Here is a 15,410-nt window from a genome sequence, read left to right as displayed (position 1 = left end):
GAGGCAGGAGAGTAGGCACCCGAACCTGGTCAACACTCCCCAGTGACCCCCAGTCATGACCTGAGGGGAGACTGCTTGGGGAGACCAGGGAGAATGGAAGGCAGGATTGTGGGGGCTGGCACATGTGTGTACACACAGCCATGGGGCCCTGAACATGCCTGTACACAAAGCCATGGGACCTGCACACGTATTGTACTCACAGCCGTGGGGTCTGCACATGTGTGTACACACATCCATGGGGGCCTGCACCCACCAGCACACAGCCATGGACCTGTGCACACAGAGCCAGCTGCAGATTCCCTCGGGTGCCTTGCCTGGAGCAGCCAGAGGCGGACTGTGTCCTGGGAGCCCCGCACCAAGGCAGCAGGGCTCCCCAGAACTAGGGGACAGAACCAGACAGGTGCAGCTCACAGCTCACTCCCTGCAGCAGATGCCCGCCTACCGGCGCCCAACTGGGCACTCTTCAGCTGCCACCCGCCACCTCTGCTTCAGTAGGGTCCAGCGTCCCGTTCTGGCGTGCAGCCTGTAGGCTGTCACCTCCGGAAGCTCTCCCGGGTCAGTTGGCTGCTGCTCCCGCTGGGCCTGCCAGCGTTGGCATGTGCTCCTCCTGGCAGGCCATGCAGCCAGGATTGGGGGCTTCCTGTCCAGCCCCCCCCCCCCCGGGGCCTCTGCTAGCACGTGCACACTGGGCCTGGCCTGCAGTATGCAATGACAGAGGACAGGAAAGGAGCTTGCCACGTGGCCAGGGCATCACGGCTGAGATGACAGCACCAGTGGAGACGGGCAGCCCAGGGTCCCACATGTGCTCCCACTCACCCCCAGGCCGTGGCCTCGGGCCCCACTCCCAGCAAGCAGGAGGACCCACAGGTGTGTGCATAGGTGTAGCCGTGTATACCTGTCCAGGCAACTCCACTGAGAACCCCAGGGTGTGGCACATGGTGTAGCAGGCTGGACCCCTCTGGGCCTGCTGTCCCTGGGTCTCTGGTCCCTGCTGTGTGTACCTGGCCTGGCGTAGGTGCCTGTGTCCCTGCATCTCCAAGGGGGACCTCAACAAGGTTCTGGGTTCTGGCCCCACCTGGTCGCTGCGGCTGAGGGCGTGTACCGGAGTGACCCAGTGGCTGGATGGTCACTTTCTCTGCCTTTCAAACAACTACAATCTTTTAAAGGCCGAAGACGGGGTCTCCAGGGAGCACCTCCCCAGTGAGGTACTCATGTTACTGACATGCCTTCCGACTGTCCTCAACCCCAGGAGCCTGGGCCATATCGGGGTACAGCCTTGGCCACGGGCCTGAGGCTAGAACAGGCCAGGGCCACCCGCCAGGGTGCGTCCTGCTCTGTCCCTCACCGTGGGAACCAGGCCATGCTCACCCCTCCTACCCCAGCAAGGACGGCACAGCGTACAGCAGCTGCTCGGACACAGGGGCCTTTAATATGTACATACGCACAGGTGCGCTCCATGGGAGGGCGGCAAAAGGCACTTGTCGCTCCGGGTAGTGGGGGAAGACCACTTCTGAAGCTCGGTGCAGACCTGGGGCAGCAGGGCCGCCAGGGCCCGGCTCCCAGCCCAGGCACGCAGACTCCGCGGGGGCATGGGGGACCCTGGAGCGAGGCTCCTGCGCGAGGCCCGGAGGCGGACCCCCCCACACGTCTGTAAACCAACGCCGGTGCCCCGCCCACCGCTCCGAATAACTTACACACGGGTTCGGGCACGTACAAAATAAACCTCTGGGTTTGGGTTTGGGTTTTGGTTCCAGTGAGTTTTTTTGTTTTGTTTCTTTTTTTTTTCTTTTCCTTTTTTTTACACAAAATAAAGAAACTATGCACAGAGCCCCGGCCCTCGCAGTCCGGCAGGGCCCGGGTCCGCCCCGCAGCCACCGCCTACTGCTTGCCCACATACAGGGCCTCGCGGGCACTGCTAAGCGCCCGGTTGTCCACCTTGGGGCCCGGCGCCCAGCGCACCGGCCGGCCCGGGGAGCCGTCGGGGTCTTTGGTGCGCGGGAGGAACCGCTCCACCTCCAGGGGGTCCTCCGCGTCCTCCTCGTCCGCAGGGCCCGGCAGGGCCTCGGCCGCTCCGCGTGGCGGCGGCGCGAAGTTCGTGCGCGGGCAGAGCGCGTCCTTGGCCGCGCCGGGCCGCGCGATGGGGTTGCGGATGGGGTTGAGGGGGTTGAGCGGCGCCCACTGGTTGTTGGCGCTCTCATCCCGCGGCAGCCGGCTCCGCTCCCGCTCTTTCCTGCGCTTGCGCGTCCACCACACGCACACAACCACGCAGGCCAGCCACAGCACGCTGAAGGCGCCGCACAGCAGGGGCAGCAGCAGGCCTGCGGGCGCATGGGGCAGTGAGCGGACCTGTGGCCTGGGCCTGGGCCAGGGGCAGGGGCAGGGGTCCCCCGCGCACCTGTGCTGGGGCCGCCCACCACGACGGTTTCCACCTTGACCTCGGCGACCGCCAGCAGCACTGAGCTGTTGCCGCGCTGTGTGACAGCTGCCACGATGGCATGGGCCGCGCTCTGGATCAGGGTGCTGTCCGGCAGGTCCCTCGCAGGGCTAAAGGACTGTAGAGCAAGGCACTGAGGGGTCCCCTCGGAGGCTTCAGGGGGTCCCGTGGGGGATGGCGAACCCTCTGTGGCTGCTGCCCGGATCACCCCTCCCACTGTCCTCAGCCTGGGTCGCCCTCTCCCCACCCCAGTAGAGACCAAGCCCGCGCCAGGCTCCACCGGCGGGGTCCTCCCCACAGCCGGGACCAGGGCTCTGGTAAAGCAGAGTAGAGGGGCCCCTGCGCCAGAGAGGCCTGGTGGCACAAGACCCCAGCCCTGCCAGACCATGCTGTGGGGCCAACCACACTCTAGGGACCCTTGGCCTCAGGCGCAACATGGCTGCAGTTGTCCAGCCCGCCGGGGATCCTGGTAGGGGTCCCGGGCATCTCTGCCCAGGCTGCCCGAGCCCCTGCCCCACAACCACGAGAGCCTCTCAGAGCTCTGACCACCCTCGCTCCACACTTCAGGTGGCCGCCATCACAGCTTCTGCACAGGTACTGGGGACCCCATCTCACCCCAGGAGCCCACAGCCACAGGGGAGCCCTCAGGGGCCCCACATCCTCCCTGTCCCACCAGACAGCTCAACTTCCCACTGGCCCTGCTCTCTGCTCTCCCACCCAGCCCAGCTCTGCGCCCTCCAGCACAAGCACAGCTGTACCCCTGTGTATGTGGGTCCCCTAGGCTGGGCCAGTGCTGGCTGGGGCCCTCAGCGCCTGTGCTGCCTCCTGGGGGCCACCCTGTGGCACTCACCACGGCTACTTCCACCGCGCTGGGCCCCGAGGAGGACCTGTCGCACAGCAGCACCAGCAGGCGGTCCCGGGCCACTGCCCTTGTAGCCGGCAGGGAGCGGATGCCAGAGCAGATGGTACCCACAGTGGTGCCCTGGGCAGACGTGTGGGACACAGGGGACATTCTGCAACTGTGCCCGGAGAGGGGGGCGAATTCCGCAGACATGCCCTCCCATTCTTGTCCAGGAGGGACTGGGTTCGTCTGAGTGCCAGGTGCCCACTGCCCCTGCCCAGCGCTCACCTGTGGCACCTGTTCGCGGTTGAAGCGTAAGGTGAGGCGGGCACAGTTGTTGTCCAGATGGCCGGAGCGGGGCAGGCAGGGCGTGCTAGGTAGGGCTAGCTCCTCAGGTCCACACTCACCCCAGGCAGCGCAGGGCGGCTGCAGGCACTGTCCTGGGGCCTTCTCCCGACACCGCTGTCCTGGTGGGCACTGGGTGCCCGGTGCATTGGGCTCAGCTGTCAGGAGGCATGGCTTCCACCCGCACCACACCTGGGGCAGGCATGAGCACACAGGGTCATGCCCGTGGGGGAAGCGGGGCCCTCCACCCCAGGGCTCCCACTCGGCTTCCCCAGCCCCTCCCCCCCCGCACCAGCTTCCTGGTGTCTTCGTGGTGATCAGCACTGGACGGGAGACCCAGGGAGGCTGGGGTCAGGCCCCACCTTGCTGCAGTCCCGGCGGCCATCCAGGCAGCGACAGCTGTTGCAGTCTTCCAGCCAGGCGCTGCCGTGGGGAAGCGGGGCACCCCGGGACCAGCAGGACCTCCCAAACCCGATGACTGTGGGGAGACGAGACTTCAGGGCCAGTGTGGGTGCCCAGGCCCCAGGCGGCCCTCAGCCCACGGCCCGTCCCCACTGACCTTCCTGGCACCGGGGGCCAGCCCGGCCCGGCGGACAGCTACAGCGGTACCCATTGATCTCGTCCACACAAGTGGCCCCGTAGGCGCAGGGTGAGGACTGGCACTCGTCGATGTCTGGGAAAGCACGTCGGCGGCTCAGCAGTGGGACCCTGGGGTGCCCAGCCACCCCTGCACCCCTGCCCTGGGCTGGACCACTCACTGATTCGGCAGTCAGGCCCTGCGAAGCCAGGTGCACACTCGCAGCGGAACCAGTTGACGCCGTCCACACAGATACCACCATTGTAGCTGCAGAAGTAGGGCTGTCAGGCAGGCCCACCTGCTCTGCCCCGCCCCTCCCCACAACCTGCCTGGCACTCACCATGGCAAGGGGTTGCAGTCATTGGTGTCTGGTTTGAGAGGAGACACAAGGGGTGGTTGGTCCAGGCTGCACCTGCCCAGCACGACCATGCCGGGGGCGCTGGGGACAGGGCAGATGGGCAGGGCCTGCAGCTTTTAGCCCAGGATCGGGGGCCATCTCAGCAGGAGCCCCCACTACGGGATGAGGTTGAGGGGGTGCTGGGAGACCCGGGGGTGCTGCCCTGGGAGAAGGAGTCGGCAGGCGGCCCGACCACCTTGGAATCACTGGGGTGGACAGCCAGGGAGGAGACCCCAGCCCCCAATCTCACTGTGTGTGCAGGTGCGACCCTCCCAGCCGTCTCGGCAGATGCAGGAGAAGGAATCCCCGCTGCCCACGCATGTGCCCCCATTCACACAGGGATTGGGGAGGCAGCTGCTATTCCTGGCTGTGAGGGGGAGAAGGCACTCAACAGTCCAGAGCAGCGCAGCCCAGCCCGGCCCAGTCCGGCCCGGCCCAGTCCAGCCCGGCCCAGCCCAGCCCAGCCCAGCCCAGCCCGGCCCAGTCCAGCCCAGCCCAGCCCAGCCCAGCTCAGCCCAGTCCAGCCCGGCCCAGCCCAGCCCAGCCCCGTCCAGCCCAGCCCAGCCCAGCCCAGCCCAGCCCAGCCCGGTCCAGCCCAGCCCGGTCCAGCCCAGCCCAGCCCAGATCAGCTAAGCCCGGCCCAGCCCGGTCCAGCCCAGCCCAGCCCAGCCCAGCCCGGTCCAGCCCAGCCCGGTCCAGCCCAGCCCAGCCCAGCCCAGCCCGGTCCAGCCCAGCCCGGTCCAGCCCAGCCCGGTCCAGCCCAGCCCAGCCCAGATCAGCTAAGCCCGGCCCAGCCCGGCCCAGCCCGGCCCAGCCCCGCACACGACCTCACCGATGTTGCAGGTGCTGCCTTTCCAGCCCGGTGGGCAGGCGCAGCTGAAGGTATCACCGCTGTCGTAGCAGGTGCCACCATTGCTGCAGGTGTAGGCGTCACACTGGAACTCACCTGTGGACACAGGGTGCTCAGCATCGGCCCACGGCAGCACCCCCCTGGCCCTGGGGGCACAGTGCTCACGCGAGTGGCAGGTCTTGCCCTTCCAGCCGTCGTCGCATGCGCAGTAGAAGTCATTGACCAGGTCATGGCAGCGCCCGCGGTTGTGGCACGGGTCCGGGAGGCAGTCGTTGGGATCTACAGGGTGAGGTGGGGAGGTCAGTGGGGGCGGGGCTGTCGGCAGGGGCCGGGGCTTTGCGGGAGCCACTCACTGGTGTCACAGAGCTCGCCCTCCCAGCCACTGGGGCAGAAGCAGCGGAAGGAGTCCACCCCGTCGATGCACGTGCCCCCGTTGCGGCAGGGCTGTCCCTGGCAGTCGTCAATGTCTGCAGGAGAAGCCAGGTGAGCCAGGCACATGGGGCGGGGGTCCCCAGGCCGCCCGGCCCTGCCCCACTCACTCTCATGGCAGTAGATGCCCGTGAAGCCACTGTCGCAGGCACAGGAGAAGCCACCCCCAGGCTGGCTAATGCAGTGCCCGTGGGGGCCGCACACGCCGGACGGCACCCCAGCCTGCAGGCCGCAGCCGTCTACCACTGCACAGGTGGGAGGGGGCAGGAGTCAGGGTCGCCCGGCCCAGCCCCCAGCCCAGCCCCCGCCTTGGGCCACCTGCACACCTCTGCAGGCCCCTCCAGGGCACGGTTCCCTGGGCACCGAGCAGTTCTTGCCGCCATAATCTTCAGGGCAAGCACAGTAGTAGTCGCTGTCCAGGCTGTAGCAGCGAGCACCATTGTGGCAGGGGCTAGGCTCACAGAAGTCCACGGCCACCTGCACAGCATTGGAGGCGGGAACACACCTGTCAGGGCCCACCCCACCTCCATGCCCAACACAGGCAGATCCTCGGGAATTCCCGAGGCTGCCCTCCTGCTTCCGCCTCCACCTAGTTCCAGCAGCATCCAGGCCTTGGCCGCTGGACGGAAGCACCTGCGGGCCCCTGACCTCCTCCCACTGCCCTGGCCACTGCTGCAGCCCAACTTCCTCTGCCTCCCGGAGGCAGCATCCGGCAGGAAGGCCGCCTCCTATCCCCTGCCCCCGTCTGGCCGCCCTCGGAGTCAGCTATCTGCCCCTGGGCCTGGGGGAATCAGGTGCATGGGGAGCTGGGGAGAGCCTCCCACCAGCAGGGACTCCCCGGTCACCAGAGTACTCTGGCCTCCTTGCCCTGCTCTGGGCCCCAGGCCTCACCTCACAGAGGAGCCCCGAGAGGCCAGAGGGACAATGGCAGCGGAAGCCGCCATCCGGCAGGTCCTCACAGAGGCCGTCGCCCTGGCAGGGGTTGCCAGCACAGGCGTCCCATCGCAGCTCACAGTGCTGGCCCCCGAAGCCACGTGGACACACACACTGGTAGCCGTCTGCCAGGTCCTGGCCAGGCGTGAGCAGGCCCATGAGCCCTCCTGCAGTGCCCACTGGTCCCACGCCCACCCCCTCCTCTGGCCCCACCACCGGTGAGCCCCTGCAGTGCCCACTGGTCCCATGCCCACCCCCTCCTCTGGCCTCACCACCAGTGAGCCCCTCCTGCAGTGCCCACTGGTCCCATGCCCACCCCCTCCTGCTGGTCTCACCACCAGTGAGCCCCTCCTGCAGTGCCCACTGGTCCCATGCCCACCCCCTCCTGCTGGTCTCACCTTGCAGGTTCCACCGTGCTGGCACTGGCCATGGCAGTCACTGATATCTAAGGGCAGAAGGCGGGTGTTGGTGGAGCCCCCGCGCCCCAGGCCCACCCCGCAGCCCCCTCCCTGTACTGACGGATGTGGCAGTTGGCGCCCTTCCAGCCCGGGCTGCAATTGCAGTAATAGCCGCCAATCAGGTTTTTGCAAGACAAAGCGTTAAGGCAAGGCTTCCCCTCACACTCATTGGCGTCTGTGAAGAGACAAGGGGAGCTGTGGGGCCCAAGCCCCCATGCCCACGCCGCATCTGGCCCCGCAGCCCCGCAGCCCCAGCACCATGCACAGCGCGGCAGCATGCCCCCTTGGCCCGGGGGGCCTTACCCAGTTGGCAGGTGGCCCCCACCCATTGCTCGGGGCAGATGCACTCAAAGCCGTTCACACGGTCCACACAGGTGCCGCCTGCTGCACACGGGTTCGAGGCACACTCATCGATGTCTGCAGAGGACAGAAGATGGTCTGAAGAGGTGGCCAGGGGCATGGCAGCCTAGCCACGTGGGCCTGGCCAGGTGAGAGGGTGCCCTTCCATCACTCAGCCCCCCACAGCACCTGGAGCCCCCAGGCCCGTGTCCAGCACTCACCCAAGGCACAGGTAGGCCCGCTCCAACCTGACGGGCAGTGGCACTCAAAGCCAGATGGCACCTCATGGCAGGAACCCCCATTGGCACACGGGTTGGAGGCACAGGCATGCTCCGCTAAGAACCAGAGCAGGGTGGATAGGGTGAGGGTCAGCGCTCCCCACCCCAGGCCTCTGGGCCCCAGCAGTGGCCCCACGTACCCCGCTCGCAGTTTTTGCCCGAGTAGCCGTCGGGGCAGGCGCAGTGGTACTGGTCGGGCTCCACGTTGATGCAGGTGCCCCCATTGGTGCAGGGGTGATGGCTGCCACAGTAGTTCAGGTCTGCGGGTGGAGGCGCGCTCAGGGGACAGGCCCTGGCCACACTGCCCCGTGTCCCAGAACAGGGGGCAGATCCTGTCCCCGCCCTCCCCAGCCGGCCACCTTTGTCGCAGAGCAGGCCACCCCAGTTGGTCTCGCAGTTGCACTGCCACGGCTCCACGCAGCTGCCATGCACGCAGCCGGGGTAGGGGACACATTCGTCACAGAACCGTCCCTGCCAGCCGTAGTTGCACCTGGAAGGACCGGGATGGGCCCAGACACAGGGTCAACGGCCTGCAGCGGCCCCTGAGCCAGTGGGGCCACAGACACGGGCATTCCCGGCCACCGGCCCGGGCTGGTCAGCCCAGCTGTCCTATCACTCCTCCCTGAGCTATTCTGGGAGTCACCCCTGAGCTGGGCCCCAAGAGCAGGCGCCAGGCAAGAAAGGCCCTATGGGGTCCCCAAGGGAGTGCCTGCCAGCGGGGTGTCCCTGTCCTGGCCCCGTGGCCCAGGCATGACTTCATCTTAGCCCAAGGGCAGCAGCCGGGCCTCACAGCAGAGCCTGAGGAAGGGGAGGGGGAGGGGCTGTCACATTGGGACACACCCCAGGAAATGGCCTCAGAGGCCACTTGGCTCTCTAGCCATGCCCAGAGGTCAGGGTCTGCCCAGCCCGCCAGCCAGCGTCCCGTCTGGCAGTCCTGCAGGGGCTGGGCAGGTGGCCTGGGCGGCAGGTGCTGCGGTCCACAGCCCGGGCGCCAGGCCGAGAGCCTGGCAGTGGTACCACATCCAAGCCATGTCACTTCCACGCCGTTCCCACCACACCAGGTTATTTTTGTCAAAGGAAAGAGCCAGGCCCTTCCCTTCCTAAGCTGCCCAGGACCACACAGCCAACTCTGCACACCCCAGCTCAGGAGAAGGGTGCCAAGGAGGCCTGCAGGATCGCAGCCTGCACCTGCCGCGGTGTCCGCCGCCCAGGTGATGGGGCACATGCTTGGGGTCTGGAGCGGCCAGGCTCTTGAGTATAGCCCACATGGGTCCCAGGGGTGTGCTCCCCCTGGACGGGCCGCCGGCCACACCAACAGCTCCAGGGGCCTGGGGAGGGTGACAGGAAGGCCCAGCCATCTCCTCTTGGCTGCAGCATCCGGTGGTGGGGGACACCGCCCCCAAACCCTACTGGAGCTACTGGGAGGCCAAGGAGGGCACCGGGACCACACCCCCACCCTCCCTGCCTGCAGCTGACCTGGCTGCTGGCCACACCCCTAGCGTGGTGCCTGCTCAGTCCCCACGTCACCTCTACCATGCAGGCTGAGAGCCCGCCTCCCTGACCCTGGTCAGGCATCCCGGGCAGCCTTGTCTGGACCCCTTGTTGGGGATCAGTAAGACATGAGGCTCCCCGCCACCTCCCTAAGTGCTCCCAGCATCCAGTTTGCATGACCCCTCTGGCCCTCTGTGCATCTGCCACGCCCATCTGGCTCACATCCTGGGCAGGTACCCGGGCCCAGGCAGCCCCCTGCCTCCTGCGAACCCTCCACTATTTGGTCTTCCCTTCCACAGATTACCTTTCCCTGCCCCCTGAGACCCCAGCGGCCCACCAGGCCTCCCAAGCTGGGCACTTCCCTCCTGCCTGGAAGGCTCAGATCCCTCCCGGCCCCACAGGCCTCCTCCCACCTGCACATGCCCATACTGTCAGTGGCCTCTGGTGTCTGCCACACACTGGGCTGACCACTCCCCTCCTGGGGCCACCGGACACGCCTGCACGTGGAGCAAAGAGCAGGGTGTCTGCCCCCTTGAGGGCATGAGGGTGCCAGCACTGGGCAGGCCTGAGGCCAGGACCAGGCCACTGGGACTCACCTACACTCCCCAGGCTCGGTGCATCCCCCGTGGAGCAAGTTACAGCCTTGTTTACACACAGCTGAGAACAGAGATGCAGAGAAGGCGGCTGTGGCCGGCGGGCAGGCAAGGTGCCCTGCTTCCCCTTCCCTCAGTCTGGGCCTCACCTTGCCCACACTCCTGGCCCATCCAGCCATCCATGCAGGCCTTGTGGCCATACTGGTCGCAGGTGTAGTGGCCAAAGAAGTCATTGCGAGGCCGGCAGAACTTGTTGCAGGTGGCACTGTAATAGTTCTCACCGCAGCGCACGCGAATCCGCAGCTCTAGCTGCGCCACGTGGCCGCTGAAGTGCAGGCTCTTCCAGCGGTCCTCAGGGTTGATCATGCCCGCGTGGGACACCCGCTCGATGAGGCGCGTCTCTGCGGGGCACAGTTAGCTGCTGCTGCCGCCCACCAGGGACACTGGTGCTGGGAGGCCTGGTGCCCACCCACGTGGGACCTGCTCTGCTGAGTCCCAACCTGACCAAATCTCCTGGGAGCCCCAAGCTGAAGGTGACCCCAGTGGCTGCCTGGCTTGGCCCCTATTCCCATGAGCCACTGGGGATGGCACCACAGTGAAAACGGCAGGCCCCCCAGAGCCCACTCCTCATGCCACCACACTTCCCCAGCAGAACCCTGGCCCTAAGAGGACCACTTGAATGCAACAGCTCCAGGCCCCACTCAGCCCACTCTGGAGGCCCCCAATCACCACCCACTTCTGTCCTGTGGGTGGCTCCAGCTACTCTGACCGGCCCTGCCCATCTCTCCCTGATGCCCCCACCCAGCAGGCCTCGCATGCAGCCATGGGTCTGCAGATTCTGCTTGAGATGGGCATCTGGTGAGGCCAAAAGAGCTGTCCAAGAGGCCAGCAGAGCGGGCTCACTTACCGTCGGGGGTGGTCTCGTTGTCCCAGTCCCAGGCTTCTACAATGAGGGTGAAGGAACGCTATGGACAGAAGGGGCCATCAGGGGCCTGTAGCTCCTGGCCCCGCAGGGCCCAGCTTGGACCCTCCCCTCCACCACGGCCCAGGGCCTGTATACGAGAGGCCCCCCAGCTGCCTCCCCCACGGACAAGGAACCAGAACCCAGGACCAAGAGGCCTGGAGGCTCAGGGCTGCCCCAGCACGGCCTTCGCTCAGGTGGCCACCCTCTCCCAGGCCCAGGGCTGCCCTAACACGGCCTCCACTCATCAAGCGGCCACTCTCTCCCAGGCCTCAGGGATCACCGTGGTCACGTTCTTCAGGCCCTCTGGCTGCATGGGAGCAGGGCTCGTGCCTTGGCAGAGGAGGGGGAACTGCTATCCTGGGAAATGCTGAGGGTTCCCTGCCCAGCTGCCCCCAGGACAGAGCTTCCTGGAAAGGCTGCACCCCAGTCCCTCCCTGCCCGATCTGCCATAGCCACAGCCGACCAGGCCCCAGGCTCTGCATGCCACACCTGGCCTGGTGCCCCCTTAGAACTGAGGGTCCCAGGGGACTCTTGAAGGTCTCTTGAAGCCTCCTCCCCACCTCCATGTCTCCCCCACACCTACTGGGGTCCTCTGAATACCCACCCTGTCTCCTGGAATGTCCGGGGTACCTGCCCCCACCACCGGGGCCTTCCCAGTTTCCCAGTTCCGCTCCTTGCCATTCATTCCAACATTGAGGATGAGGCCGAAAACATCCCAAGAACCAGCGTGGGCAGGGCTGGGAGAGCTACCTCAGGGTCCCAGGGTTGGGGAGGGCAGGTGGAGAGCTGGCAACCACACCTGGACTTCAGGGCGCCCAGGAAACCCCACGCCAGCTACCCAGGTAGGGTTACGGCCACCTTCACCCAAGCCTGGGGCTCCGGTTACTGTTCCCAAGGGGACATGCGCTGGCCCGCCCGCCAGCTGGGCTCCCCGCACCTGGACGGCAGGCATCCACCCCAAGGGAACCCAGGCCAGTGGGTGGGGCACACCTGCCCCTGCCTCACCTGCCAGGCCCTCCCAGCCCCTCCCTGCACACAGCACCTCACCCACCCTTCCTGGTGACTGCTGGCTGGGATGGGGCTGGGTCTGCCTCGGGTCCCTTCTGAGCAGCAGCGACACCAGGGCCTGCACAGAGCCACCACCCAGCTCACCTCCTCCTCCTGGTCCCCACACAGGCTTAACCGGGCAGCAGCCCTAAGACACCAGACAGACTGGACCCACTCCCGGCACAGCCCAGGCCGAGGCCCCGCATCCCCGCCCCACGCCCCTGGGGAGCAGTCTGGTGCCACAGCTCCAGTGAAGATGCAGTTCCTGAAACCCGATAGGGGAAGCCTGGCCTTAGCCGCCATTGTCGGGGGAGTCAGCACAGCCCCAGGCACAGCAGGAGCAGCTGGTGCCATCCCTGCCCAGGACCCTGCAGGCACACACTCCATGGTACACTCGGGCTCCACACCCACCAGCAGGGCGTATGCACACACACCAGTAGGGCCGGCATCTCCTCAGACCAGCAGATCCTCCCCACAGGCTCTCCCTACCCAGGCCTGTCTGGCCAGGCCCCATGGCAGCACGCAGCCAGAACCTCCCCGTGCCACAAAGCCAGGCCACTGTCCACGCCCCTGGGAGGGGTGGGGAGTAGGCAGCCGAGAGGGGCTTTGTAGTGTCGTTCTATGAGACCTCAGTGCCCCAGCCCACCATAACCACAGCCCTGGGTTGAGTAGGTGAGCTGGGTAGGCAGAGGTCCTGTCTTCTCTAGGCAGGGCCCTGGCTTCCCAGGCCAGTCACCTGCTGACCACTGCACTCCTCCCTCAGCCAGCAGGTGCAGCCTGAACCCCGTGAGGCCCCTTCCAGCCCTGGCACACGTGGGGCCTGGCATTCCCCTGCCTGACCAGGAACAGTACCTTCCTAGGAGAGAACACGGGCAGGCGGCCACAGACTTAGACATTAAGACCCTGTCCACTCGGGTGGCCAAGCCTGAGACCAGCACAGGACCACAAGGACCCCATGCACCCCAACGAGGCCAGGCCACTGGGCAGGGCACGCCTGGCTTCTGCTCCTCCCCAGGGAGCCCAAGAGGACAGGGGCCCCTCTCCCATCTGAGAGTGCTGCCCAGTTCCCGGGGGCATGTGGATGCAGAGCCAAGCGCCTCTGTGTGCACCTGGTTTTCAAATGTGTCCCAGTCCGCAGGTTGGAGCTGGACCCCCGACAAGTCAGGGCAGTACAGCTGTGTGGACAGGGCGGAAATACCAGGATGCTGGCATCACCCGGCGGGCAATGTGCTTGGCAGGCAGGCTGCGCAGCACCTGGAGAGGGGGGATTGGAGTTGCCCCCCAAACTCCTGGCTCCCTCTGTGGTGGGCGCACCAGAGCACCAGGAAGGCAGGGGCTGACCCCGGCCCATCCCACAGGCGAGCGGCCGAGGGACGCGCACTGGCCCGCTGCATTCCTCCGGGCCTCCCTGCCCCCACACCCACCTCTGCCAGCTGGAGCAGAAAACACGTCCTCAGGTAGCGATTTGGAGCCGTGCTGGCTCAGGCCCAAGCACAGATGACAGGCTGGGCCCTGCTCAGACCTGCCTGCTGGGCCGCCGCGGGGGCGAGGGGCTGGCCCCCTCCGACAGCCTGGGGTCCTTCCCAAGATGAGCACTCAGGGTCAGAGGCCTGGCCACAGGGGGGCTCAGGTAAGGGTGGGAGGCACAGAGCAAGCTGTGCCCTCAGGGACGCAACCACGAGAGCCCAGCCCATTTGATTGGCTATGAAGCCTGCGAGGGCCTGCATGGTCCTGCCCTGCCCCCTGCCCGCACCCCTATGCTGGACACCCACGCACAGGGCATCTTCCTCCTGCCCCTTGCTAACTCCAGGCTACACTGCCAGGCAGACGGAGGACAGACCGGGAATGCACAGCCACAAACACGGCCTGAGACAGTGCCAGCCAGCTCGCACGCGCACGCCACCCTGTTCCCAGCAAGGGCAGGCCAATGGGTCTCCGACCCCCAAATCATCAGCGCCGCCCTGGGCTGGGCCCAGCGCCTCCCAGTGATCACCAAGAAGACCCAGAGCCCTACCGCAGCGAGAGCAACCCCGAGGACCACGCCGGGAGGGGAGTACCACTTCCCCCGCAACCCCCCTCCGGACATCTGGGCCAGCACATAGCACAGGAGGCTAGCCCAGGTCCCCCAGCGCCCGCACGCGCCCCCCGGGCATCCAGGAAGCTGCAGGGCGGTTGCAGGCTGGCCCCGGGCCCGGGGCTGCTCCGCCAGGACCTGCTCCGGACCAGCCCCAGCACGCGCGGCGCACATGCCTCGCTCGGGGCCTTGCGCGCCTCCCCGCCCAGGCAGACACGCGCGGGGCAACGCAGGCACGCGCTGGAGGCCGCCGCGCGGCCCCGCTCCGCCCCGCCGCGACCCCGCGCCCGGGTCGTCCCGCGCACCCACGTGGCCCGGCTCGAACCGGAGCTCGTATGCCCCGCGGCCCCCGCTGCCTCCCGCCGGCCCCACCCCGTCTGGGCGCGCGCGCCACAGGCCAGGCCGCAGGTGCGGGCGGAGGATGAGGGAGGGCTGCGACGCGGAGGGTGGGGGCGCACGTACCGGCCACGCGAACTGGAAAGGGATGACGACGAGGCCCGGGTGCTGGTCGCCGTCGGCCCGGGCCCGCGCCCGCCCTCGGTCCCCCGCAGCGCCCGCCGGCGGCAGGTAGAAGGAGTTGCCGCCCAACACGGGCGTGGCGCCGTGGCCGTAGCTGCAGGGCCCCGTGGGCGTCACCTTGGCCTGATACTCCTTCAGGCACACGCGCACGTACGTGTCGCACTCGTCGCGGCCGCAGCCCCCCGCGCGCGTCGTCCGGCCGTCGCCGTCACAGCAGGCGCCGCTCAGCAGCTCCCCGTTTGCGTTCCGCAGCGCGCTCAGCTGCAGCTCGAAATAGCCCATGGGCTGCGCCGCCTAAAAATAAGGCAGCGGAGAACGAGGGAGGCGCGGGCCGGGGTCGGGGCGCCGCGGGGCGCAGGCCCCGCCGCCGCGCGCAGCCTCCGGGGCTTCCGAGCCCCCGGGAGCAGGCGGGGCCCGCGGGTCCCCAGGGGCGGCCCGGTGCGCCCCGTCCGCGCCCCGCTCACCTGCATGCAGAGCGCCGCTAGCAGCAGCAGCCGCAGCAGCAGCCGCCGGGGCAGTCGCCCGCGTCCCCGCGCCCGCATCGCCGTCTCCACCCCGCCGCCGCCGCCTGCGCCCGGTCCGGGCCGCCGCGCCGGCCTCCCTGCGCCCGCCCGCGCGCCCGCCTCCGAGCGCGGCAGCCGAGGGGCGGCGGCGGCGCGGGCGGGGAGGAGCGCAGCGCCGCGCGCGGGCCTGGGCGGCGTGCGGCGGGGGCGGCGGCGGCTCCGGCTCGCAGGCGGCCGCGCTCGGCGGCCCGGCCCGGCTCCCACCCGGCGGCGGCGGCGGCGGGTCCCGGCCTAGGCTCCGTGCACCCGCGTTCCCGACCCCGCAGCCAACAAGTTCG

At 67.8% G+C, this 15,410-nt stretch overlaps 1 protein-coding gene across 4 annotated transcripts; it reads right to left on the bottom strand.

Annotated features, from left to right (window-relative positions):
* Window positions 1-1,643: 1,643 nt before the first annotated feature.
* Window positions 1,644-15,378, bottom strand: JAG2 (jagged canonical Notch ligand 2). Of its 4 annotated transcripts, XM_058655445.1 has the most exons (26): window positions 15,034-15,375; window positions 14,513-14,863; window positions 10,873-10,930; window positions 10,115-10,366; window positions 9,969-10,029; window positions 8,241-8,371; window positions 8,022-8,141; window positions 7,825-7,938; window positions 7,568-7,681; window positions 7,326-7,439; window positions 7,205-7,251; window positions 6,765-6,941; window positions 6,200-6,350; window positions 5,984-6,118; window positions 5,798-5,911; window positions 5,610-5,723; window positions 5,427-5,540; window positions 4,845-4,961; window positions 4,538-4,565; window positions 4,379-4,464; window positions 4,180-4,293; window positions 3,983-4,098; window positions 3,564-3,812; window positions 3,285-3,416; window positions 2,396-2,552; window positions 1,644-2,318 (listed from the first exon to the last, which is right to left on the bottom strand). In XM_058655445.1, the coding sequence occupies exons 1-26, from the start codon at window positions 15,109-15,111 to the stop codon at window positions 1,879-1,881; spliced, it is 3,684 nt and encodes a 1,227-aa protein (XP_058511428.1). In that variant the 5' UTR covers window positions 15,112-15,375; the 3' UTR covers window positions 1,644-1,878. The 4 variants fall into 4 exon arrangements, with proteins under 4 accessions (XP_058511428.1, XP_058511430.1, XP_058511429.1 ...); XM_058655447.1 differs by lacking the exon at window positions 3,285-3,416 and having other exon boundaries at window positions 15,034-15,376; XM_058655446.1 differs by lacking the exon at window positions 7,326-7,439 and having other exon boundaries at window positions 15,034-15,374.
* Between the last annotated feature and the right edge of the window lie 32 nt (window positions 15,379-15,410).

The sequence above is a fragment of the Ochotona princeps genome, chromosome 26, assembly GCF_030435755.1.
Source record: "Ochotona princeps isolate mOchPri1 chromosome 26, mOchPri1.hap1, whole genome shotgun sequence".
Lineage (NCBI taxonomy): Eukaryota > Metazoa > Chordata > Mammalia > Lagomorpha > Ochotonidae > Ochotona > Ochotona princeps.
Note: the sequence above shows the minus strand (reverse complement) of the source record. Positions and strands in the feature narration are given on the sequence as shown.